Below are 27,290 nucleotides of genomic sequence, written 5' to 3'. Positions count from 1 at the left end.
ATTCTAAAATAAGAGAAGGATAAATGACTCTAGTCAAGTGAAAGAATGTAGATCTATGTAGGATATCATTCTTAAAAGAACAATGTAGGTTAAACTTCAGAAAGAAAAGTCTTCTGAAAGTGTTTGACATGGAACGTTCGTTTAGAAGAGGCAATGTAAGTTCTAATTCTGAAGACAGTGTAAGCACAAGCAGGCCAAGCAACCAGAGGATGCGTTACGGGGAACAATACTTCGCTGACAAGAATTTGGTTTGATTTAGCATCTAAAATACTGAAATGAGACTCACTAAAATATATACCAAGAGATACCTAATTTCAGATATATATATATATTGTACAATATATAGCCTTTTAGTTTGCCTTGTTATTGTTTGTCTCTGAGTGGGTGGAGAAGAAAGAGAAAAGACCTATTTTATGGAAGATGTTAATGTGTCTCTGCATTGTCTTAAAACTAATGATATTTTAAAGCTTTTGACCCATAGAAAAAGCATGTTTTTCTCTTCTACTCTCAGCTCATAAAGCAGTGCCTTGCAGGTAAGCAGTAAATATAAATGCTGAAAAGATTGAACGTAGAGGAAACTACACATACCTATATTATGCTCAGTACTTAAATATAAAGTGGGAAAATTATCATGCCATGCCAGATTCAATGTTCAGCACCATACTGAATACCAGATTTTGTTAGTGTAAGTGCTTTGGAATAAGTTCAATGTTCAATCCTTATATATAGGGTGAGGCAAAAGTAGGTTTACAGGTTGTGTGGAATACAGTAATTAATAAATAATACCAGAATAAACTGTGCTTTGTGTAGTCACAACTGTAAGCCTACTTTGGCCCCGCCATGTATTTGGAAATCTGTTGTTTTATCTTTTCTTGTTCCTTAAAGCTCTTTGAATGTCAAAGCATAATACAGTATTAGATTTCCTATATACAAGTTAAATTATAATAAGAATTTCTGGCTATACCAAGTTCTACTTACAAACATTTATTTTATTTTATTTTACTTTATTTATTGATTAAGGTATTACATATTGCTCCCATTGCCGCACTACCACCCCCCTACACACACTCATGCTCTCACCCCCCTGGTGTCTGTGTCCATTAGTTAGGCTTATGTGCATGCATTCAAGTCCTTTGGTTGATCTCTCCCCCTTTACCCTCACCTTCCCCTACCTTTCCTCTGAGGTTTGATGGTCTGATCGATGCTTCTCTGTCTCTGGATCTGTTTTTGTTCATCAGTTTATGTTGTTCACTATATTCCACAAATGAGTGAGATCATGTGATATTTTAAATATCATTGACCAGAGAGAACAAAAAAGGTAACTGTACCAGATGAAGTGGACAAGCTATTACTTTTCCCCTCAGAGTAAACGTGTTTTGCCAGGATCTTCTGTCTCCTTCTCTATGTGAATGTTATCCATATAATACAAAGCATGATGGTGAGAATCTAAGATCAATTTATATTTTATGGTGTAATTGAGTCCCATAAAAGCAACATTTGTTCACCCCTTTGCTCTCTTCTGCCTTGTAAAATGTCTATTACATAAAAATGGTATAAACAATTTCCTTAAAAGCTATATGTGAGAAACATCACTCTGTTTTTACTTTAAATACTTTGGCTTAAATCACCACTTTCAGAGTTTCTACTAAAAGTAATCATGATGGAGGTCTGGGGAGGCATGTTTTTTCCACCCAAGAATTGTTATATAAATGTTGAAAAGATTTCACCCAATGCAAAAGGTTGGAAAATTATTTTGTCCTTGATCCATTATGGTCCACCCTGGGAAGGTCATTGTCCAAATAAGAACTTCTCAATCAAGGATTCCATAAGAACAGTTAAGCCCTGAAACGTGAAGGCATTTATTGTCTATAACAAATTAATTTTTTTTCCTATGATTCTACCTGCACTGCATATAAACCATTCCTGTGAGAACTGAAAAAATATGCATTTCCTATTAAGTTTAATTCTTTTTAGAACCTGGTGGTCCAAATCCATGTGGTCCATTTTAATTCCATTCCTTGACTACTTACAGCAGCCATTCATCTCCAGGCCACTGGGACTTTTTAACATCTCCAAGGACCCTGTCCCATCAATTAAATACAGTAGCTCTATAAAATGTCTTTCGACTTCCCAGGGGCCAGATTTCATCACTCACAAAGAAATTACCTCCTCCACTGGCCACTGATCCTAGGAAATCCAGTCTTCCCCAACCTCTTTTCAACCCTTCTGAGAGGTTCTTTCCCTCTACCAAAAACAAAACCTCTTGCTCTTGACTAGAGCAAAGAATTCTCATGATCAGTTTGTTCTCTTGAAAAAAGAAAGAGAAATTGCCTTCTATTCTTTCTTGAAGAGGCTAAGAAGTAATAGGGCAAGATCATTTCTCGGTCCATTTAAACATGAACATCTGTACTGGCTTTATACTCTTAGCTGTTCCTTCCTGAGGTTCAGTATTACAGTATTTCCTGAGCTTCCTTCCCTTCTTCAGTTTGTTTCACATAGAGAAAATAATGGGTAATATATGGCCCATTGGGGAAAATTGGAGGAAATTTGGGGACATCTATGAAGTTTTATTTTTTAAAAGTCATTACATTTTCTTTATACAGCATAATTATTTTTAAACTATATAAAGTATTAGAAAAATATTACCTTTTGAATTTGTGTAAAATTTTCAAATATAATCTAACAAAAATTTTTTTATAGAAAATAAGGTTTTATCAAGTTTGTTTTCCCATAAAATGGATACATAATCCCCAATTAAAACTTTGCTAAAATGGTATTTCAAATTCTTGATAGGAAACTATATTTGGATCAGCAGTTTATAATTTTGTATCATTACTATAAATCATCATAAATGATTGCAATGGAAATGTAAAAATTACAAAAGCTATTTCTTTTCTGTAATTTACAGTTTTGTACTTTTAAAATTTATAGTAATAAAAATAAGATAAAGTTTCTTATAGTAATGTGAATAGTTTTCACATTCAAGTACATTTTTTAAATCTAGTCTTTTCTAATAATTATCTGGAATCTCAAAACTGCTTTCAACTGGCTTACAGGGCTCTTAAAAGGGCACAAGACCCACAAAAAACACTTTCCAATAAACATGAAGACGTTATTACTAAAGCTGCACCCTCCAGAAGTTTCCACCTGGCCACTTATTTCCCTTCCCCCAACTCTGTCACCTTATACCGCTTCAGTGACCCATAGGCACCTGGATTAAGGTCTCCTTCACATTCTCCATGGAGCATGTTTGCACCTGCTACTGACGTAGATGCCCAAAAGATAGAGTACCACATTGGCAAGTACTGGAGGATACTGAACACATTGCTGCCTTTGCAATTGTGGATTGCAGATTCATCTAGCAGCGAGAAGTGTCCAGCAGTGGGTAGGGGGGAGGTGATGAGGGAAAGGAGGAAGGGCTGCATCCACCCAACACCCCACCCCACCAGCCACTCTAAAGACCCCGAAGACAAATATTTCCTGGCACCTGCAAAGTGGTGAGACACCAGGACCAACCTCTGCCTTAGGCGACTTTACAGGAGTGACTCTTCCTAATTGTCTGCTCTTCAGTCCTTGGCTTGGTTTCAGTTTCTCAATCCAGCACCGTAAAATAAGACTGCAGCTCAAAGCTCTACTTTTTTTAAATTCATATTTCTCTCTTACATGCTATTGTCAAATTGTTCTTCTCACCGCCTCCAGCATCACCCCTTTAGTCCACGCCTTCATTTATAATTAATTGTAATAGTCTCCTATTGCCTCTATCCCCACCCCATCCTTCAGTGGTTTGTATGTGGAGTCAGCAGATCGGAAAATTGATTATATTAACATGTAAAGGATATCGTGTTGCATCCATTTTCAAAAACCTTTAATCTACTCACCTAGAATTAAATAAAAAATATTACCATGATCAAGAAGCCTTACATAATCTAATCCCTGACTCTCTCTGCACTCTCATTTCCAACCACTTTCCCCCTAACTCACTAAGCTCTCTAAGAAACACACAGTGCTCATCTCTGCCCTTTGCCAGTGATGGTTTCTCTTGAGTTCTTCCTCAGGTTTACACAATCACCTCATTTGGGTCTCTGTGTGTGTCACCATCTGGACACTGTGCAAAATACCCATTTGTCACTTCCTTCCCATACCTTGATTTAATTTACTCCACTATCTGAAATTTTATCATATAATTATTTGTTGATTTGTTTATTGATGAATCCTTCACAGAATGTAAACATTTTTAAAGAAAATATTCTTTATTATTTATGGGGTATCTCCAGTGGCTAGAATAGTGTCTTGTACATAGTAAACACTCCATAAATATTAGCTGTCACTAATTTTTAGTATTATCTTATAAATCAGTATTACCCTGTCCCCCTGCTCAGAAAGTGTTCCAGGGTTTGAGATGATACATAGAACCCCAAGTCAAGGTCTCGTGTATTGGCAAAGGAAAACTAATTAGAAAAAGAAAAATTAATTTAATCAATTTTTTTAACATTATGTTATATCTCCCTTCCTAATCCAAACCCCTCAAAATAAAATTTGACCAACTTCTTTTCAGACAATGCAACAGTCCAATCAATAAACCTAAAAGTTTTTGTTGCTATTTGGCTACATAGAGTTCTGGACTAAGAACCATTCCTAAGTTTTCAAAACTTTGATGTGAGAGCAAAACATTGATTGGCTGCCTCCTACTGGGGATTGAGCCTGCAATTCTGACATGTGCCCTGACCTGGAATCGAACCAGCAACCTTTCAGAGTAGAAAACAATGCCCAACTGAGAGCCACACCAGCCAGGGCAAGAACTTCTGGTGTTTTTATATTTATTCCCAGCATTTGGCATCCATGCTGAGAGAATATAGTGTTGGCTGAGCAGAAAGGATTTCCTTAGAAATCACAGAAACTTTATGCTTATTCAACCCCTGTGGCATTTTATCTGCTACAGTTATAACCTATCACTGGAGGGATAAATCCTACTATATTATTGGATTTTCAATGTACCTTCATTCCTAAAGGGCAGAAGAATTCATTTTTTTAAAAGCTTAAAGATTTCTTATTTTAAAAGTTATTTTAAAACCTGTGATTCATTCCTCTGGCTTTTTTAACTGGGAATAGTCAATATAATATAACTTTAATTTTCAAACATTATCATTATTAAATTAAATTTCAATATAATGGTGGTCTCTGGAGGTATTGAGATTCACAGGCATTTTCCTATGAATACTAATGATCATTTTAAAATAAATATTTGTCAGTCCAATGTGAGAATTAATGACCAGTTGGACATTTTGCTATTGAGTCTGAACACCTTTTAACATGTTAACCAGCCATTTTTAATACTTTGGGTATGAAAATTGCCTATTTATACATCGTGATCTTTTCCATCAGGTGGCTTTCTTTTTGGTTTGAAATAGCTATTTATATATGAATAAAGAAACTGTCATTTTGTCATAAATGCTTTCTATTTTTCCCTCTTTCATTTTATTTTTAAGTGGGTCAGTGAGAGAAGTAAGGAGAGAAATCACTATGCTGATTTGATTTTGGTAATAAAACATAAGCAGTTGAATAAGTTGAAGTAGATAAAATCTTGGAAAAATAACACCATATCTCAGTTTTTCATGAATTCTTTTACTTTTTTATATATTTGTTTGACAGATATTTATTAAGTATTTCTTCAGTGAGTTTATAAGTTAGTGTCAACTCAAAATAGGGAAAACAGCTTTACACAGTGAGATTGTCACCCGAATTCCTATGTCATGGAAGACAAGCGCCCGGCCAGATACTTCAGTTTTAAGGTAGCTGAATTAGATAGGGATCTCCTGAAACCAAAATTCTGACTATAACTATAAATTCCCCATCTGAGGGAAAATAAAAAGACAAAAACCATTAAATCGTGTGCCTGCCCAGGAACAACTCTGGTATTTTTAGGGAAATATGAAACGCTAAAAGGTGGGGCAGGGACCTGATGAAAAGTCCTGGAGTGGCATGAATCTGAAATAGAGACAGAAATGCAAGAGGCATAACTGAGCAGAGGCCTGTTAAAAATGCCGAAGATGGTAAAAGTGACAAGTTTTAGAAATGTTCAGAACAAGAAGAATGAGGCCAGAATAGGCCCGCTGCTTGGGGGCATATGACATAAATTTGGAAAGAATAGCTAATGCATCAGATGACAGAAAGGAGATTCAAAAAGATCTGTCTCTACAGGAAAGAATGAAGGTTCAAACCCAGAAAGATGAAATTAGTGATCAATAAATCAACCTGCCCTTAGGTTAAACAAAAATCAGCTGTTTTCTGCAGTTTTACTGTATTTTAATGTATTTGTTCATTGTTACTAATCATTTTTGTTGGAATCTTTAGGGTTTTCTATATACAGAACCATCTCATCTGCAAAAAAATGTGACACTGTTACTTCTCCTTCCAAATTGGTATCTACGCAAAAAAATCAAAAATATTTATTTGCAATGATATATGTACCCTTATGTTTATTGCAGTATTATTCATGGTGACCAAGACATGGAGACAACTAAAGTGTCCTTTGATAGATATGGCATATATATATTATGGAATACTACTTAGCCATAAGAAAAGATGAAATGCTGCCATTTTTGAAAGCTTAGATGGACCTTGAGAACCTTATTCTAAGCAAAATAAGTCAGTCAGGAAAAGCTAAGAACCATATGATTTCACCCATATGTAAGAAACTCATAGACACGGACAAAGGTATGGTGGTTACCAGAGGGAAAAAAGTGGAGGGGTAGTAATGAGTAAAGGGGGCCAAATATATAAACGATCTTTTTGACAGAAGATCCTTTGACTTTGGATAGTGGGCACACAGTGCAACATACAGATCATGTACATTGAAATGTGCACTTGTAACCTATATGGTCCTATTAACCAATGTCATCCGAATAAATTTAATACAGGGGGGAAATCATCTGTACAAATACAAGATTGGAAAAACAGGGAAAATATTCTGGGTTTTCACTGAAAATGAAATATGGTTCAGAGTGTGGCCAAAAATGGTTATATTAATACAAGGCACATTTATAAAAATATATACTTATTGAGGAATTACCATCTTGTACTTGGTTCTTGACAGTTGTGTTTTTACTTTAGAAAAACAGGGACAAGTTAAGACTCGCTGGTGTCAATGACCTGGACCTTTTTTATGCTCTCTAAGGGCCTGGCAAATTTCTCCTGTAATGTCAGACTCTACAGAAGGCATGGAAATTATAAAATATTTGAATGACTATGATGATTTTAAAAAAATAGGTTTTACTTGTTCTCTGTTGTTCTAGTAGAAGATATAACTGAGTGTAGTGGATGGGATTTATAAAAATATAGGTGTTTGTTTAATGTAGTGTGTTCTGCTTAAAGGAAGAGTTGAGAAGGAGGTCAGGAATGTTGTACTTTAAATGTAAGTACAGGATGAAATCTAACAAGAGGCATTCTGGTGGCCCTATCATTTTTACTGTTTTATGCTAATCTACTTTTCATATTGGTTAATATGACCTAATAGCTTGCTATCATTGATTTCTTTGTCTCTGAAATAATTTTATAAAAGTTTCGTCAGATAATATATAACATAATTATTAAATAACTTAGCACTCATTTTTTAAAGTACTCAAGAGGGTATCAAAAATCAGAAATTGTGTGGAAACTGTCTCTTTCTGGCAAGAATTTAGGCACAACACTGCATTTCACTGACTCAGTAGCCAGTCAGCGGATTCTTTTTACTGTAGAAAGCAAGTCTCAGTAGGCATCATTATCCCTGGTTTATGGATTAGAACAGTTGGTTAGTAGAGTTGATTATTTCTTCTATACCTTTGCCAATTTTTTTCTGTATTTGGTCTATCAGTTGGGTATTAAACATCTCCAAGTATGATTATGAAATTTTCCAGTTCTTTTTTAGTCTATTAATTTTTGCCTCATGTTTTGACATAGTTGTTGGGAGTTTCCACATTTATGATTGTTATATCTTTGTATTAATTAATCTGTTGGTCTGTAAACATATCATGCCAAAACTTAATAGCCTGAGAAAACATTTATTATCTCTGTTTCTGGGGTTCAAGAACCCAAGTGCAGCTTAGGTGCGTTTTCTCTGGCAGTCAGATGTTGGCTAGATTGGCAGTCATCTCAAGACACATCTGGTCAAAGATCTGCTTCCAAACTCACTTATGTGATGATTGGCAGGATTCAGTTCCTCGTCCTCTTGTTGGACAGAGGGTGTCAATTCCTTATTGATTATTAGAATGAGGCTGCCCTCAGTTCCTTGTCTTGTAGGCCTCACAGCATATCAACATGCTTTCTTAAAACACAATCAGAGATGACAATGGAGAGGAGCTTAAGATGGTAGTCAGTCTTTTGTCAACCTAATCAAAGAGGTGACATTCATCACTTTTACCAAAGTCAAGGGGAGGATGTTATACAAGGATTTGAATACCAGGAGGCAGGAATCATTGCGGTCAGAAGCTAACTACCACAATCTATTTGTTAAATTAACCCTTTTATCCTTTTATGTCCATTTCTTGCTGTTTTGAAGTATATTTTATCCTTTATTAACATAGCCACTGTTTGCATAAAATATTATTTCCTTCCATTTGTTTTTACTCTATCTGCATTTTTATTTAAAGTCTATATCTTGTATTCAATATGTAGTTGTTAGGCTTTACAAGTTACTTAATGAAAAATTGATACTTAAGGGATCTGTTTTATAACATTTGAAGGTAAGATACAGAGTTGTCTTTACTTCAGATACGGTTTAGCCCCACTACTTGTGTGTGCCCTACCTGTGTTCTCCACCTAAGACTGAGTATTCAACAAGAACTCTTAACTCTGTTTAGTATTATACTTTCTCTTATTTTCATAAGTACTGATATTATTATTAGCCTAAAGGCCCAATGCACAAAATGCATGCACAGGGGGATGTTGTCCCTCAATCCAGCCTGCATCCTCTCCAATCTGGGACCCCTCAGGAGATGTCCAACTGCCGGTTTAACCAGCAATTGGATATCCTTCTCACAGTCCAGGACTGCTGGCTCCCAACTGCTTGGCTGCCTGCCTGTCTGATTGTCCCTAACCACTTCTGCCTGCCAGCCTGATCACCCCCTAACCACTCCCTGCCAGCCTGATCGACACGTAACTGCTTCCCTGCCAGCCCTATTGCTCCTAACTGCCCTCCCTTGTAGGCCTGATCCTCCCAACTTCCCTCCCCTGCTGGCCCAGTCACCCCTAACTGCCCTTCCCTGCCAACCTGGTCACCCCTAACTGCTCTTCCCTACCAGCCTGGTCATCCCCCCGCCCCCCCGCAACTGCCCTCTCTCCACTGCAGGCCTGGTTCGGTCTCCCCCAACTGTCCTCCCCTGCCAGCCTGGTTGCCTTCCCCTGCTGGCCTGATTACCCACAACTGCCCTCCCCTGCTGGCCATCTTGTGGCAGCCATCTTGTGATCACATGGGGGCAGCCATCTTGTGCAAGGGCATGATGTTCAATTTGCATATTACCTCTTTATTATATAGGATAATAACTTCTAAACTATGTTATTTCTATAAGACAAAAAAGCTAAATTCAGATTTTGTTGTCTCTGCTTCTTGATCTTCAAGTAAAAAAAATCCTCAATATTTTGTTTTCTTTTTTTCCGCTTTTTGGTTGAATCACTTTATCAAAGCATAGCTAAGCATTTGGGTACAATCATTTTTAACCACAGTGATAATAGTATTATAATATTAAATATATTTGTAGCACCTAAAACAGCTAAATGGTTTGTAACAATTTTGTGATTTTTATTTTCCTTAATCTTCAATTCTACTTTGGCCATTCAGTCCAGTGCTTATGGTCACTGTACAAATTTAGTTTATAATAGCTTGAACACTAATTCAGATTTCAAAATGAATCAGTTTCAAATGTTGACATTTTCAGTCACTAACCCTATATTAGTGATTGAATTATTTCATTAATTTACTTCACTATGACAGGTGGTATTTGTTTATCAAATCTTAGATTTTTTCTTTACTCATATGTTAAAATGTCTATAAATCTTATTTGGATAAAATGGGTACAGAAGGATCCCAGAATTCTTAAATACTTATTGGCAGAATTTAGGTTCTTGAAGAGAGCAATTATGAAGGATTTTATTCTGATTAACTGCTATGTTTAATAAAAATTACTTTGAGGTTGTCTACACATTTGTATTCATTGTGTCATAAATAAGCCAGCAGGTGGCAAACTTGAGATTTTTTGTATTATTGCTCTTGTGGAAGATGTAATAAACAATGTGTCAATGAATCTCATGATTTGCTCTTTCAGTGTACCATAGCATAAGAAAAATTAAAACCTCTAATTGTAGAGCCACTGGTATTTGGATAAAAATGTACTTATTTAGTTTTTTCTTGAGTTACTATTTTATCCTATAATTCTTTCTCCAACAGATAGTTTTGACACATGTATAATGCCAATTTGAATCTATTTTTGCTGTGATTTTATTCATTAAGAGATAAGTTTAGCTGCTCTTGTGTTTACTATGGGAGGGAAAATCTTTACATCGTTTAAGAAATATACTTTGTCTTCCAGAACAATGACATATTCTTTTGAAAGTTTTAACAACATTGATCCTCATGTTTTTAAACACAAAGCAGTAATTTCTTCTATGGGTGATATTTTTTTTAAATTTTATTCCTACGAGTATTTCCATTTTAGTGTCATTTATTGGTAGTAAGTAATACATGAAGATGAATTTAATTTCTTTCATGTACATTCAATTTTCAAGAGGTTTACATTCTGTACCAATAAAAAGGGTCAATCAAGATTGATTATATTGAGGCATATGACTACACTTTGGAGTATTTAAGTAAATATATTCTATTACATTCAGAGACAAAAGTTCAACCACAATACATGATTTGCTCATTTTTTTCCCTCTGTGAAATTCATCAATTGTTAACATTATATGTTCTCTAAAAAATTAATTTCCCTTTATATGTTATATTTCTTTCCATATGTCTGTGTTCTATTTTAACAATAAGTATAGCTTGTTATTCTCTTCCTAATGGGGGGACGGGGGGAGGGGGGAGAAGAAAAAGCCCTAGCTGGTTTGGCTCAATGAACAGAGCATCAGCCTGTGGGCTGAAGGGTTCCAGGTTTGATTCTGGTCAAAGGCACATGCCTAGGTTGTGGGCTGGGTCCCCAGTAGGATCAATGATTCTTTCATTATTGATGTTTCTATATCTCTCTACCTCTCCCTTCCTCTTTGAAACCAATAAACATATATATATATATATATATATATATATATATATATATATATATATATATATTAAGTAGAACAGCAATGATTTAAAACAAAGCAAAGTTAGTAGTGAGATATTTCATGATTTTCACATATAAATTGAATCATTTAGATGACTTCTACAAGATTTAAATAAAATAATATGTGCTTCATTGAAGTCACAAAGTACTTAAAGGATTCTAGCAATTAACTGCTTGGTGGATTTCGTTGTTAAGAAGTAAAAAGTGAATCCACTAATTAGTGAACATCAATGTATTAGTTGTTCTCCAAATATCATAATAACTGAAGACTATTTAAGGCCTAGTAACATAATTCTCCCCATCTTTTCTATTTTGTAAGGGAAGAAAACTCATTTTTTAAAATGCAAAGTATAAACATCACATTAAGAAAAGTAAATTATAGTGTAAAATTGAATTAAAATATGAAAGAAGCCCCAATTCATTCAAATTGAAGAAAACAGAAGCTTCTGCTTATAGATTGTATAATATATAACTCAGCTTCCATGTTCTCCTCAATGGGGCTTTAAAAAAAGAAGCTTCTAAAGAGAAAGGTGTCCGCACTGCACTGGTCTGCATATATTCAGAGGTCTCGTTAACCTGGTCTTGCTAATGTGTCCAAATCAATCCTCCTTTCCTCTATTTTCCTTCAATCCATTTCCAACTGGGGCACCACCCACTTTTTGAGAAAGATGATCCACACCCCAAAACACCTTCTCATTCCTTCATGTCCTGGGTCTCTTTGATGAAATATCATGTGATTTTCATGGGGTAAAAATCAGAGACATGGAAACAGGGTCCTGACCCAGTGATGTTCAGGCTTCTAGAGTCCCCTTTTCATCAGACTACCTCACAAAAATCCCCAAGGATTTTTTGTAGACTGTGCATTCAGCTAGATACCTGTTTTTAACAGCATCCTTTCCACTATAGTTAGTACTTAAATGCACACATCTCCCAAATTCCAGTGAGCACACAGGGTCCCAGCCCTGCTCCATCAGGGAATGCACCCTAGAAGTTGTAGCAGTGCTCACAGGGGACAGGGACAGCAAGGGTCTGCTGGCCACATCCCCACCGGAGTGTGGCCCCAGCCAGTTGCATGTCCCTCACCCCCAGACAAGAAAGGTGACAGGGGCATGGATGCTCCTTGAGTCTTCCAGAGAGAGGAGTTCCATGGCGAGGGTCCTTCAGTCCTGCTGAATTTAGGGGTCTGGCCTTTCTCCAGCCCCTGAGCTCTCTCTTTAGCCACTGCACCCCCACCCTATCCTGGCATACACATACACATAGAAGTGTTTTACACTGAAGGAGCCCCATTGACGTATGCATCCCTTCCCCTTCCATCTGGATAGAAGCCCAGAAGGGAAGCGAGTGGGGGAAGATGCAGAGGTGGGGATCCCTCCTGTCTCTGAATTTAGGGTCCCAAAGAGAGACCAATTAAAGGCCAGCCAAGAGCATCAGTTCTAGACCCGGGAACAGACCAAGCATTTCCCTCCTGCATCAACCCCTTCCATCCCAGTGAGGTCACCACGTGATGAAAGAGAAGCAGATCCAGAGAGAGGGGGAAGGAAGAGGGCGGGAGGAGGAGGGGGGCGGGGGGCGAAGAAACCCAGACTGGAAAAGGCCATCCGACAAGGTTGCTTTTTCTGGCCACACAGCAACTGCCAGGCACGCGGTGCTGCACCTCCTCAGCCCACTCTGCCTTGTGGAAGGGGGGCTGGCAGGAGCGCTCGGTGTTGCCGCGAAAACAAAGGCGAGGAGAGGGGCGGGCGTGCAAGGGAGAGAGAGAGAGAGAGGCTCTGAGCAGTTTGGCTCTGCATCTCCGGGAAGCAAAGCTCATCTCCTTGGCAAGAAAGGGAAGGGGGGCCCGGGCGTCTGGGAGGAGGCGCAGGAGGGAGCGGGTTTCCTTGCGGAGACCAGGACGCGGCAGAACTCTGGACAGCGCCTCGCCAGCCAGCCAGCCAGCTGCACTGGGAGCTCCCTGCTGCCCCAGGTTTCCGGCTCCTTTTTGGAAACCCCTGCGACCTGTTTCCTCTCCCCTCTTGGACTCAGACCACGGATCCTTGCTTCCACCATCCCTGTCTGAAGGGGGCTCCGGAGAGGAGCGGTTCTCTTGCCTGTGGCCCGGTCAAGGAAGCGGGTCTCCGGTGCTGGGAACGCAGTCCCTGTGGATAGTGCTCGGCTGGTGAAGAAGGAAAAGTTTTGGGGTCTGGGAGGGGGGAGGAAAAGAGGGAACAGGAGGAGAGAGGAAGAAAGAAGGCGGATGGTCAGTTTCCCACGCTGATCTGGAAGGAACGATGACCGAGGAAGGATGTGCACCAGCGGCCAGATCATCGGGAGCCTCCTGGTGCTGTCCGTGCTGGAGATAGGGCTGGGGGTGTCCAGCGTGGCCGTGGGGGCGGTCAGCTTCAGCCTGGCCCTCCGGCAGCACAAGCCGCAGCTCGGAGACTCGTCCCCGGTATGGAGCGGGGTGTGTGTACGTTGAGCCATTTCACTCTCTTTACCTCCTTAAGGTGATGGTCAGTGTGCGTGCGGTAGTCACCTCCCCCACCCCCCGGGGGAAAGAGAATCATAAGGCTCCTGGGCTTGCATGAAGGTTCATGTTGACGGGCTATGCCTCGTTACATTGTGTTTTTATTTAGCCCAGCAATTGTTTTCTTTTTCCTTTGCTTTTTTTTTTCTTCCTTACCTTGGCTCAAGACCAAATTAAATGCCTTTGTTTAAAGTTTGGGGAGGGGACCCTTGTCACCAGCTGAATCTGCAGAGGACTGCCCCGTGGTGCTGATTCGGGGATCACACCTGTCAGGGGCAGGCTGTTTCTTTTACAAGGGAGATGAGAATGAAAGGGTTTACGTCGTTGTTGTGTGCCAGGAACAAGCAAGGGTAGACTCTGTGCATTCATGTCTGAGTACACTAAAGGCATGACAAAAAGAGAGATGTGGTGTGAGTAAAAGGAGCATTTTATTCCACCACCACCCCACCCCCCAAAAAAAAACAAAAAAACAAACAAAAAAAAAACCCAAAACACCCACAAACACTGCTCTAGATTTTCCCAAGATAGCCTTCTGTACTCCATTTCTAAAAACTCTCTTGCAAGTTCTAGGCAATAAGTTGAACAACAAATGGTATGGTATTTAACAACATTCTAATTGGAGAATAACTTAGCTCAAAGAGTGCCTAAGGCTCAGAGAAAATGCCATCATCTTTTCTAGGTCAGATGGCTAACCCAAGGAGCTTCTTGTTTATTTACTTTGAGTGAGTCTCCAGGAAAGCCTGGGAGACCCATCCCTTCCACCAAGAATCAATGAAGTAACTTAGCACTATTCCTAGTAGAGGCCTAATTTTGAAAAACAGCTTTTCTTCTCCTTTAATGTAGAAAGCCGCTCTGCTCTATTCTTTGGGGGTCTCTATCTCTCCATCTTACTTTAGATAATTTATGGGATATTATTCTATCCCTGATAATCAATGGACATAATTAGCAATCATGGCTTAGTTACTTGTGCTTTAAGTTACTGAGAAAAAGATGATCGTGTATGAGTTCAAATAAGTTTTTCTAAAGTAATTCGTTTTTTGAGGGAAATTCTAGCATACTTAAAATTTTATCATTCTTAAAGCATTCTGCTTTAGAAAATTTATTTTAATATTGTAATTTTTCAAAGTTAAAAGAAAAATGGTGTTCAATTCTAATGGTGAATTCTTCCAAGAATCCTTGTTTTAAATTCAATAATAACTTACTACCAACCTCTTAATAATTACCTTTTTCTTTATTATACAAATTTATCAATGAATATTTTAAGTTTAAGTTTGAAAGTCTAAAGGCAAATCTTAAATATGACATTATGTCTTATATGTAATAGTGACTATTTTGAGAGTTGTCATTTTATAATTAACAGAAATAGTCATACTCTAAAACTTCTATCAGACAATTATTAAAATGAAATGTAATGTCAACATTGAAAGCAGGAGGAAGAAAATGTGATCTTTTGGGGCCAGATCATGGGAGGTTGTTCACCAGTTCAAGGGAATGGACTTATTTTTTATGAGGGAGAAGCCTCAAATACTTTCAAAACACTTCCCCTCTGACATGTCAGAGATTGGGTGAACAAACTTAAGTTGTCTCTAAATAGTATTGAAGTATCCTGTTTTTATTTAAGAATTTAAAAAGTTACATTTACTTGACATCATATAAGAAAAATAATTAAATTATTTGTATCCCTCTTCCCAAACTACTTACTATTATCTAGATGAGTTGATATATGTGTATATACAGAAAATGAAAATTTGAATCAAATTAGAGAAAAGCAAATAAAACAGTCATATATATATAGTAATTATCATAAAGAACTATTTCCATGTTTAACTGGTTCTTTAGAGTAGCCAAAATTCACCTATGATCCTAGAACAATTTGACTCAGTAGAAAATTAAAAAAAAAAAAAAACTACATGTGATTGAATGAATGGATTTGAAACTAGAATGCCCAGATGGTCACTTTTATGAACTCAAATTAAAAAAGCAAATTTGTGAAAGAATCAATAGCAAGTTGTGATCATTGTTTATCAAATTATAGGCTTGATAAATAGATTTTTAAAATCATTTTGCAGAGGTCATTTCTGATACAGTCTGAATTATCTCTTCATTCTGCCAATGATGAATTCATATAACCAACACTTACAGAGGGATTGCCGTGTGTAAGGCATTTTACTATATAACTCAAAGATTCTCGAAATGAATCAGAATGCCTAGTAAAGGAAACATGATGGATAGATACATCTTTATCAGTGACACATAAGAGTTTGGCTTCAGAGAGATACAGGGGCAGGTAAAGGGAAGAGTGGTGGGGATGACCAATGAAACATCCATGGGAGAATGATTATTTTTCTCTTGATCGTACAAGTGTGCTGGGAATTAATGTATCACTGTGTTGAGTAATGTAGCACAGTGTGAAATCTGGAGTCTACGTGGGTGCAGATCCCAGAGCTGCCATTTACTACCTGGTTGACTAGCCAGAGTTTCCTCATACATTGTAAAACGGCGTTGTGAGAAGGCACAAATGAAATAAGGCTTTTAGTAAAAAAGTACAGCATGGAGTAAGCACTGAATAAATGTGAGCAGCTAATCCTGGGTGCACAGACCGGCAGAGAAGAGCATGAGGAAGGAAAACCTCTCAGGCAGCATGAATGAAGGCAAAAACCTGGGACCGGGTGGGTTATGTCCCAGGAGGAACAGGCTCCAATAGTGTTCTGGGGCGGAGGTTTGTGAGGCAGAGAGAAGGTTGGGAAGAGTGGTTGGGGCCAGAACATGGGAGGTTGTTTGTCAGTTCAAGGCAATGGATTTATTTCTCAATAGTTTAAAAAATTAATGATAGCAATTCTTACTTTCTAAAAAGACTCCAGGGAGAGGCAAGGGAAAACTAGACAGAAACTTATGAATCTCTCTGGCATTTTATGAATGAAAAGTCTGTATTATTTATGAACACAGAATGATATTTTATAATAACCTGTCAGGATAACCATAGTCTATAATCAGAATTTGTTTTTTGATTGGTGCCATGAAGTTTTTCCCCCACACATTAACATCATTATTACAATACTTCTGACTTAAATTTTAGAAGTCAATGAAAACAAAAACTGTAGTATGAAAAGATTGCTTCTTACTAGCAGAGAACCCAACATCATAAGCTTTTTGTCTAGGTCAAATGCACTAAGAATTTGGATACCTATTTTGATTATATGCCCCTAAAATGTTAAATATATAACTAAAAGATGGTTTAAAAATAAAATAGTACCAAGATAAAGGAGTTACTAGTAAAATCAATGAAATTGATACTTATACAGACTATTTTCAGTCGCTATTTTATAATCAGGCAAAGGGTGCGTCTGCGATCAGTTTAAAAGATGTGGGTATTTAGAAGGGAAAAAGTATTTAGACTTAGAGAAAGAAAGCTATAAATGTCTTTATAGTATGTTGCTTCTTTTTTATTCTTTTTTTAGCTGATATATATAGTCACCTCATTAAAAGTATAAAAGAAGATATAACTGTCAGATAACAATGAATGAACCGTTGAGTAAACTGCTTTGGAAAAGACGTTGCCATATAAAATATAATTGATGTGTGACATATATTAGCCAGGCATTAAATAGATAAGGCTATGTTTCCGAGTTGCTGTGTGATAGGTACTTTTCTCAGTCTCCAGTGCATTATCTATAATGGGAATGGACTGTACTTACTAGTACAGAGATTCATGGGTCCAAGAGAATTTTATTTTATTGCTCTAGGTTGACCATTGGAAATCTAGAGATTCAGAGGGCCATGCCCAGAACAACCTGTCAAGATTCTGAGTTGCAGTTGATATATCCCATGGTAAATTCCATTTTGTATATCTGACAATCATTCTATAAACTAAGTATATTAAAAGAACTTTCTAAACCCTGTTCACCCCACATATAAACATAGTCTTTTATAATATTCAAAATGTTTTATTTAAGTCATATAAAGTTTGAGTACTTTTTATTGATTATTTTTTCTGGAGCATACTTGCTTTGTGCATCATAACGTTATCTGCTTAATAAATCTGATAATTTAGGTGAATGGAATGTATAACATAATCAAGGCACATACCTGTTGTGTGGACACCTGATTCACCATGGCAACAACTCAACCAATTTTAAGATTGTGATAAAATTCACCTACTGTACATTTTGATCCACACCATAGAAATACAAATGATGTGCTATATATATGAATTATAGCTGCTCCAGAGTCTAATTTTTAATATTTAAATCAGCCCAAAGCAAAATGAAACAATCAGGTGAAAGAAATCCCTCAGTTACTTCAAATGTGCAAAATTTGAAGCTAGTATGTCTCTGACCAGATAATATATCATTATTTGTCAGAGTCAAAATATTTATAAAAACAATATCCCATCCTAAGAAAAAATTACAATGTATACCTAGTTTTAAATTAATTTTAACTATGCAAGTAATTAACAAGTATATTCTCATTTCAAAGGATTAGAATGAATTAAAACTGAAGTTCTTTCTCCTGTCATATTATCTAAATTAGCTACACTTGCAAATTTAGTGTGCTATTTCATAGATAATTCTCCATGCATAAATAGTATTATTTGAACATATGGGTCAATTTGATCAATTTTCTGCATATAATAAAGCCTATTTATAAACTCTGTAGAGCCCAGTTAAAGAATATCTTTCTCACCTGGTATACACTCTTATTCTCAAGTGCTACTTGTTATCTACTGGGGTTAGGTTAGGGAAATTAGAGAATAGGCAGTTAAATTACTGGGAAATGTGGTTATTATTCAAGGAACCTTGGTCACCTTCAGTCATCTACTTGTTAACAATTTGTTTGATACAAACAATCTAAATAAAGCCAGCCTTTCATTTGGATGGTTTTGCCTAAAATGTTCAAGCTGACTTTTTGCAGTGACTAATTATCAGTCAGATCATCCATTATGTGCTTTGAATATGGCCAAGTAATGCACTTTTTATACATTTACTTTTCCCTGAGAAAATACTTAATATGAATGGTAGGTAAGAGTATAGCCCAGCAATCCCAGCTGAAGTGCTTGTTTTGAAAATTCAGTAAAAACTAGAATACACCCACCAAAGGAGGAAAAAAAAATCTAGGTTATGTTCAAACAATGTTGGGTCATTCACTTCTGAAGTGAACAAACTTTTATTTTATACTGCACTAAATATATATATTTATTACAGTAGTAAATTTATATATTTAGTGCAGTAGTAAATGATATTCATTCAAATAGCATTTTATACCTAAACTAGAGGCCCGGTGTTTGAATTTATGCATGTGTGGGGTCCCTCGGCCTGGCTGGCAATTGGGGCCAATTGCGGGTAAGGAGAGGGCAGCCACCTGGGGGAGTTGACCGCAGGAAGTTGACCCCAGCAGCAAGCTAACTGATGGCTTGCTCCGCGAGGAATCAGACTCCCTCCTCCCTCCTGTGTGCGTCCGGGGTGTGGGTGAACCCGATTCGGGGCTGTCAGAGCCCGGGCAGCAAGGTCTGGCTCAGTTTGTGTCATAGCTACCGGCCAGTCATCTGGTCATTCTGCTAGTTTGATTGTAATAGTCACTTAGTCTTTTACATATAGAGATGACTAAGTTCAGAGTTGTTCAAAATACTTCATTTTCTTAGTAATTTAGTTTAATTACCAAATGGTCACTCTGCAGATAGATGTGTATTTCAACACACCAAATAAACAATGCCAGAATAATTAAATGATAGTATATAAGGTCTCTGAATGATCATCTTTCTGGGAGAAAGAGAGAGAGAAACAGGGAGAAGAAACTATGTGACCATTTCATCTGTGATGTTCAAAGCCACACAGCCCTCATGCAAACAGATCTAATGTACAAATACTTTATTCAAATTGAATGGTAGTTTGGATTCATACATCTCTCTCTCGGTGTCACTCTGGCACTAGGTAATTTAGTATCTTCATTAAGTCAAGGAGAGCATTACCAGCACTATTTCATGGGCTGCTGTGAAGCTGCAGTGAAGCCTAGGCAATGCTTACAAAGCTGGCAGGACCACGCTGGCACAGAGCAAGTGCTGAGGGAGCATCAGCTGCTCTTTTTGTCTCCTGTCCTCATGTGATCCATGACTGTCTGGAACCCACAGCACACCATGGTACACTGCTTCTCAACATTTCCCCAAACCCCTGAATCAACTCTAGTTTGACTCATCCTTTTTTTTTCATGTATAGTATTTGGTTTGTTAACCTTTAATTTAATTCAGGTAAATACATTAGTAACTTTAAAAATGAACCAAAGTATCTACATCGGATAAAAATGAATGGAGAAATGGCTGCTTTCTTTTGGGAGTGGAGCGGGTGATAGAAACTCTAACATAAAAACATTCTGTAATTGGATAAATGAGCCAATTATCTAAGTCAGGAAACTCCAACTTGAGGATATCATAACTACTATTTATGTCATAAAGTCCTCATAATGTTAAAGTAAATGTGCAAATTAATACTTCTAATAACAATACTTAATATCTTTGAGGCTTGTATAGTTTTGCTTGAACTACCCATGTAGCTTTTGAAACTGTTTACTATATGTTATATTATTAACAGATACATCAATGAAGAATCTATATTTCAATAATGATTCTTATAATGTTAACTAGTGTCCATGATCTTTAGCTCTGGTATTATGATTCCTGAGAAGCAATTCTAAATTACATTCATCCATACAGTACTGGACAAAATTATGTGGTCAAAGATAAAAGAAAGTATTCAGTAAATCACCTTGGGAGACAGAGTAGCTTGAGCTATGTGTCCTGTAGAAATAATAGTAGGCATGATTTATTAATAGTTAATGACAGTTCAGATGCTTTGATATACATTATTATTTCTAATCTTACCCACTTTGTGAAAATGCTAGTATTTTATAAAGTTTACGTAGAAAAAAAATTATCTAGTGCCCACTGTTGTTTCATCAGCTGAGTTAGTATTTAAAGCCTGGCCATCTTATTTCAAAATATGTACTTTTTCTGTTGCATTGTGTGGAAATATTTTAAGGAAAAGTCATTCACTGAGGTCTGGGAAATGAAGTTATTATTCTTACTCTTTTCTCCTACTCCTGAGTGTCTGAGTCAGGCAGGATGGCATAAAGGCCAAGTCTTGATCAGCGTATGTATCCACTTTTCAGAAGAGAATGGCACAGTCAACTGGTCAACAAACTCAAACCCCTGTTCTTAGAGGAGAATGAGATATTCAACTAAGTTGTTCCTACCTTTGAAGCTTAAGCTTTAGCTTCAAAAACAAGACTAACATATACAACTCAACTGATAGTTAAATATTATGAGGGCAGGTCAGGAAGACACAAAACAGCATTTTTAAACATAGTTCATTCAAAATGAAAGGTTATCCATAGGGACCAAAGATTCCTTCCTCTTGCAGGGAGAACTTTTTCCAGGTATTGGAGATTGGGCATGTTTCCAGTAGGCAAAGGAGATAAGATGCACTAAGATTGCTATCACCATGTGTAAGATCATGGAAGGGACAACAAAGCAGTTTGTGGGGAATTGAGGAGACAGGACTTGTGAGTAAAGATCTATTTCATTTAAATATAATGGGACCAGCTTTAAAAGTGTCCAGAAAGCCCTAGACAGTTTAGCTCAGTGGATAGAGCATCAGCCTGCAGACTGAAGTGTCTGGGGTTCAATTCCCAGTCAGGAGCTTGTGCCTCAGTTGCAGGCTCCAGCCCCGGTTGGGGTGCGGGTGGAAGGCAACCAATCTATGTGTCTCTCTCACATCGATGTTTCTCTCTCTCTGTCTCTCCCCCTTCTTTCCACTCTCTCCAAAAACATCAATGAAAAAATATCCTCAGATGAGAATTAACAACAACAAAAGTCTGTTCTTGATTTTTTTACTAAGCTTGGTGAGCTCTGCTGGGTAGAACTTGATAATCATGAGGGGAAGGTAGTTAAGCCAGGCACTGCTGCACAGTTTTAAGACAAAACACCAGTCTTTGGTTCTAAGATGTGTATCCTGGATCAAAAGAACTACTTGAAGGAAATCTTAAAACTTAAGGGAAGCATAAATCGACCATCATAAACCTAACTCCAACTTCAAGTGACTTCCTTGTTTGACAATGAATTTGTAAGGTCAGAAATTCCTTTTGTTCAGTTATTCTTACAGCTGCCTGACATCTATATATATAAAGGCCTAAGCGACTGTTATGACTAGATGACCAGCCAGTAGCTATGACACGCACTGACCAGGGGGCAGACTCTCAATGCACGAGCTGCCCTCTGGTGGTCAGTGTGCTCCCACAGCCAACCTCCCGCAGCCAGCCAACCTCTCATGGTCCCTCCCTGGCCAGCCCCAATCAGCACCAATCAGGACTGGGCAAGACAGCCCCAAATTCATGCTATTTCACTGGAGGTGTCAGCATGACATAAAGAAATGAAAATAGGTTGTGGAGGTATGAAGACTTGGGTTCAAATTCTAGCTCTAGCATTTCCTAGTTTTTTTAAGTTTAAATGAGTTATATTATCTCACAATGTAATGTAATGAGCAATCAGCTAACTCATTAGCAATCAGCAATACTACTCCCTATCTCACAGAATTGTTCTAAAAATCAAGTGTAGCCCTAACCAGTTTGTCTCAGTGGTTTGAGCATCAGCCTGCAGACTCAAGGATCCTGAGTTCGATTCTGGTCAAGGGCATGTACCTTGGTTGTGGGCACATACCCAGTGGGCACAACTGATTGATGTTTCTCTCTCATTGATGTTTCTAACTCTCTAAAATTTCAATAAACTATAGTATTTTAAAAAAATAAAAATCAAGTAATACTTATATGGGCTTTATACAGTGTATGTTAAGTATTCAATAACTACAAGTGACCCACAACAATGGCTGCATGCCTTTGCCATATTTCTAGAAAATCCATTTTCTGGATATGGTTTCTATTTATGTATTATAGACATTTTATTTGTATACATACCTGAAAGGGAGCTTATTGTGAGACCATTGATGAAATTGACCTTAGACTCAAGGTTTGGTAACATTTAGGTCATGTACTCTCTCTTAGAAAATATGTACTTTTCATAACCAATTTGGGGAATTAATAGTTAATTGTGATTTAGTGTTCCAGGGATATTTTCCAGGTCAATATTGGGATATAGAAGAATAATTATTGTTTACTAAATAGAGATTTGAGCTTACTTTTCTCTTTATTTTCACTGGGCTGTTGGATATCTTAGTTCTCTCTCTTACTTGTTTCCTGCCAAGTATTTTCCTGCATGGATTACTCTGAAGAATTAAAATAGTGATAATTATAACATCAATAACAGCAATGTCTTCTTATGTTAATGGTATATTACATTGCCTATGAATTTCAAATGCTTTCATTATACCATGTTATTTCAGCAGATGAGGTTCTTCTGTGATGGATGAGAACCTAAAGGATTTAGGATTTAACAACTTAAGATCTGAAAGTGTTAAAGCTAACAGGGATAGGATAAGAACCTAAACCACTGGAAGAAAGAATGTGTGTATGGAAGGTGGAGATGAAGAGATAGGCGATTCGTTGGAGAAAGTTCACAATTGTCAATCATGCACAATATAAGCTGCCTTCAGGTTGCTAGTGCCCTGATTTGGGAGCGTGTTCACAATGCAGTGCCCCTCTATCAACTGCAGCTCATTTCCCTAACTGGCCTGCTTTCTGAAATGGCCAGGCATGTTGGATGGACATTCATTTGTGGTGTTGACAATTCCTGGGAAGAGCAGAAGCTCTGTCCTCTAGTCCCCTGGAGTCCCTGGCCACCTTCACCTCTGGGAGGACCAGTCACAAGTCCTACACTCATAGTTGGCACATGTCCAAAGATTATTTTTTTTCTATCCTCTTCACCAAATCCATCTTCCACATTGTAAACTTGGTTATATTTTCACATATATCAAGCTGCCATCGTTATTTTTGAATGTTACCCAAATATATGACAAACCTAAGTTAATTTTACTCATTTATGACATGAAGGAATCTTAAACATAAAAATATAAACAAAATCATGCAAACTGGGGAAACCTAATTTGTGAAATTACCTTAAGGTATATAGAACTATTTTATATTGAATTGTGATTATGGAATATATTGTACACAGGTCCTGAGTATAATGTATACTAAATGTTTAAGTTACTCTAGTAAAGAGAATGTAATTGACAACATTATCTATACCTGGAGTTTCCATAGTAGTTGCATCCTTCTTTACTTTCTTTCAAAGTACAAATCATTACCTTCAATTTTTATATAAGTTTGGATTTTTAAACTTGGCAATAACTAAAATAACAAAATAACAAAAATTGGAATTCCGGGGATAAACTCTTCAGATTCTATTACTGCTATATAGAAGACATTTATTTTGTTTGTTTTAAGAGCTAACATGAACAATGACTATACCTAAGATTTGTTTGGACAACTGACACTTAAACATACTGCAAATTCAAACTCCCCATGACCCAGATTCATAAGTTTAGTTGTAATTTTCCTTGCTACTGTTGGAGCAGACACAGCGAACAGCCTATTTACTGTTCATGTGAGCATACTCAAAATATTCAACAGATTATTTTTTTAAAAAAGGAAAACTATCATAACCCAGAATGGAACTGGACACAATGCATAGTGAATTAACTACAGGAAAGGTTGGGTTACATGAACATTGAGGGGGACATGTGAAGGAAAGACATTCTGAGGATCGGGGCTGATTTTCTCTGTGCAATGAAATATCTGGGTCTTAAGCCAGGAAAAAGGTCCTGAGATTTTTTAACTTGGATTCATTTAGAAGAGCTTGGCATGCCAATCAGCTAGCTACATGCTATATTTTGACAATTTCTTTTAAAATTCATTCTTTTGTTTTGCTGGTTTCATTCTGTTACTTTACAGTCTCTGAAAAGGTTTCTCTTTGTACCTGCTGTGACCTGTTTACCACTGTGAGGTTTTTATTTCCTTCTCTCCCTTGAGTACTTTTGGTTTAATTTCTTTGTTTGCTGTGGTTGCCTTTGAGCCCATGCTATCCTGCTATCCCACCAAGATGGCCTGGTGGTAATGAAGGACTGCTTATCACACCAACTTCTCTGTTGCACATATTATCCTCTTGGTATTTTATTTTTCTGTGAAGGTGATTATATTTGTGAGATGTTGTGGCTCTATTGATAAACATGTACATTTACCCTTTTGCAGTTGAACTTTGGAAATTTTCAAAATTCTCTGGAGAGGCAGAAACATGGTATATGGATCTATGTGCCTTGTTTTACTTCAGTCTTCTTTTTGGGGGTAGAAAACAAGAAATTGTTCTAGCTTAAGAGGAAAAGTGAACATTGCATAATTAGCAGGGTTTCCCACGGACTAAGGAAAGAGAGAAATATAAATAGAAAAGAGACTTTTTTAAAAAATTTTATCTTTATTATTGAGAGTATTACCGATGCTCCTCATTTGCCCCCCAATAATCCCCTCGACCTGGCTCCTGCCCTACCTCACTATGCTATTGTCTGTGTTCTTGGATTATGCAGGTATGCATATATGATCTTTAATTAATTTCTACCCACCAGTCCTCCCCCCTTCCCTCTGAGCTCCAGACTTCCATGTCTCTAGATCTATTTTGTTCATCAGTTTATTCTATTCATTAGATTCCACAGATAAGTGAAATTATCTGATATTTGTCTTCCTTTTACTAAATTACTCTTAGCATAATACTCTCCAGGTCCTTTCATTCTGTCTCAAATGGAAAGAATTCCTTCTTTTTTATAGCTACATAGTATTCTATAAATATTTCTCTCTTTTCCACAACCAGTACTAGAGAGTGGACCAGAGTCCTGAGTAGGGGCAAAGGGGGATTGATAAAATGAAAGAGACAGACACAAAGACAGTAGAGAAAGCTGGGACCGGGTGGGACAGCTATCCTCTGGTAGAGAGACAGGGACCCAGAGTCGAAGCAGTAAGATACCAGGAAGTTTTACTAGAGTTTAAAATAAAGAAAATATGTGCATTCTTGTGACTTTTTTTAATGATCACTTCTGGGTGGGCCCAGGTAATTGTGTTTGTTACTGGTGCCTGGCTGGATTTAGATAATGAAATCTATCCTCTGGCACCTGCCTCTGGCAAGGTATATTTCCAGGGCATGGTTCTGCCAGGCACTGAATTCAGAGGACATTCAGCTCAAGTGGCCTTTCCCAGGTTCTCTCTACAGTATTCCATTGTGAGAATGTACCACAGGTTTTTTGTTTTTGTTTTTTTATCCATTTATGTACTGATGGGCACTTGGGCTGGTTCCAGATCTTAGCTGTTATAAATAATGCTGCTATAAACATAGTGGTGATATATTCTTTCAGATTAGTGTTTCTGGTTTCTTAGGATATATTTCTAAAAGTGGGATCACTGGGTCAAATGGCAGTTCCATTTTTAATTTTTTTAGGAAACTCCATACTGTTCTCCACAGTGGTTGTACGGTTGTACCAGTTTGCATTCTCTCCAGCTGTGTACTTTGGTTCCCCTTTCTCCAAATTCTCACCAGCACTGCTTGTTTATTGATCTATTGATGGTATCCATTCTGACAGGTGTGAGGTGATACCTCATTGTCATTTTAATTTTCACCTCTCTGATGATTAGTGGTGTTGAGCATTTTTTCATATATATATATATATATATATATATATATATATATATATATATATATATATATATATATATATCTTGGCCATCAGTATGTCCTCTTTGGAGAAGTGTCTACTTAGAAAAAATTTAATTCATTTTAACATAAACACTAAGCTAAAAATACAGAAGAATTGGGATAGGAGAGAGCAGAGGCCACCGAGGAGATCATTAAATCTAACAACGGCAGAACAAGTCCAAAGAGCTGAGTTGTGAGCCAGTACAGCTCAGAGCCCAGGACTCCCAAGGCTAATACTAAAGTCAAAATACGTTCAACAAATACTGTTTATCAGAGCATATAATCTATGCTCTGGGTTCGATTTGGAGGATCTGGCAGTGAACACAATAATCGTGATCCCTGATCTTCTTTAAAGCTTAATTTAAAAAAGAATGTAGACCATGAACAAATAATGCACAAATTAACAATTACAGGTTATGACTTGTTAAACAAGAGAAACATAGGTTTATGAAGAATTTAACTGTATTAATAATAAGAGAATCAGGGGAAGAATCTCTAAGAAAACAATATTTTCTGAAGGAGAATGGGGCATTACCCGGATGAAGAGGAGGAAGAGCATTGTCTAAACCAAAGGGAACATCATGGATGAAGACCCTGAGATAGGAAAAGCTTGATGTGTTTGAGAGCCTGACAGAAGGCTAGGGTGACTAGAATATGGCAAGTAAGCAGAAAAATATAGAAAGCCCTAGTGGAGGTAGGGAGGCCAATGGAAAACAGTCAAATAAGACACATGCTACCATGCTTTAATTTCCCCCTTAATTATAATAGGAGCCACTTAGAGCTGCAGATTAGAAAACATTTTAGAGTCAGGCAA

General features: G+C 37.3%; 1 protein-coding gene across 6 annotated transcripts in view; it reads left to right on the top strand.

Moving 5' to 3' along the window:
- The window catches only part of TMEM196 (transmembrane protein 196), a 165,840-nt gene that overhangs the window by 103,616 nt on the left and 34,934 nt on the right, over positions 1-27,290 (top strand). For 2 of the 6 annotated variants that reach the window (XM_084897875.1, XM_084897874.1), the window contains exon 1: positions 13,514-13,725. The exons of the other annotated variants lie outside the window; for them this stretch is intronic. In XM_084897875.1, coding sequence (XP_084754001.1) covers positions 13,579-13,725 — 147 coding nt within the window. In that variant the 5' untranslated portion in view covers positions 13,514-13,578. Of the gene's footprint in view, positions 1-13,513; positions 13,726-27,290 lie in introns of those variants that run through there. 6 annotated transcript variants of the gene reach the window in all.

This window comes from Pipistrellus hanaki, assembly GCF_964339955.1.
Source record: "Pipistrellus hanaki genome assembly, chromosome: 10".
In the NCBI taxonomy this organism is placed as follows: domain Eukaryota; kingdom Metazoa; phylum Chordata; class Mammalia; order Chiroptera; family Vespertilionidae; genus Pipistrellus; species Pipistrellus hanaki.
This window is presented reverse-complemented; position numbering and strand designations above follow the sequence as displayed.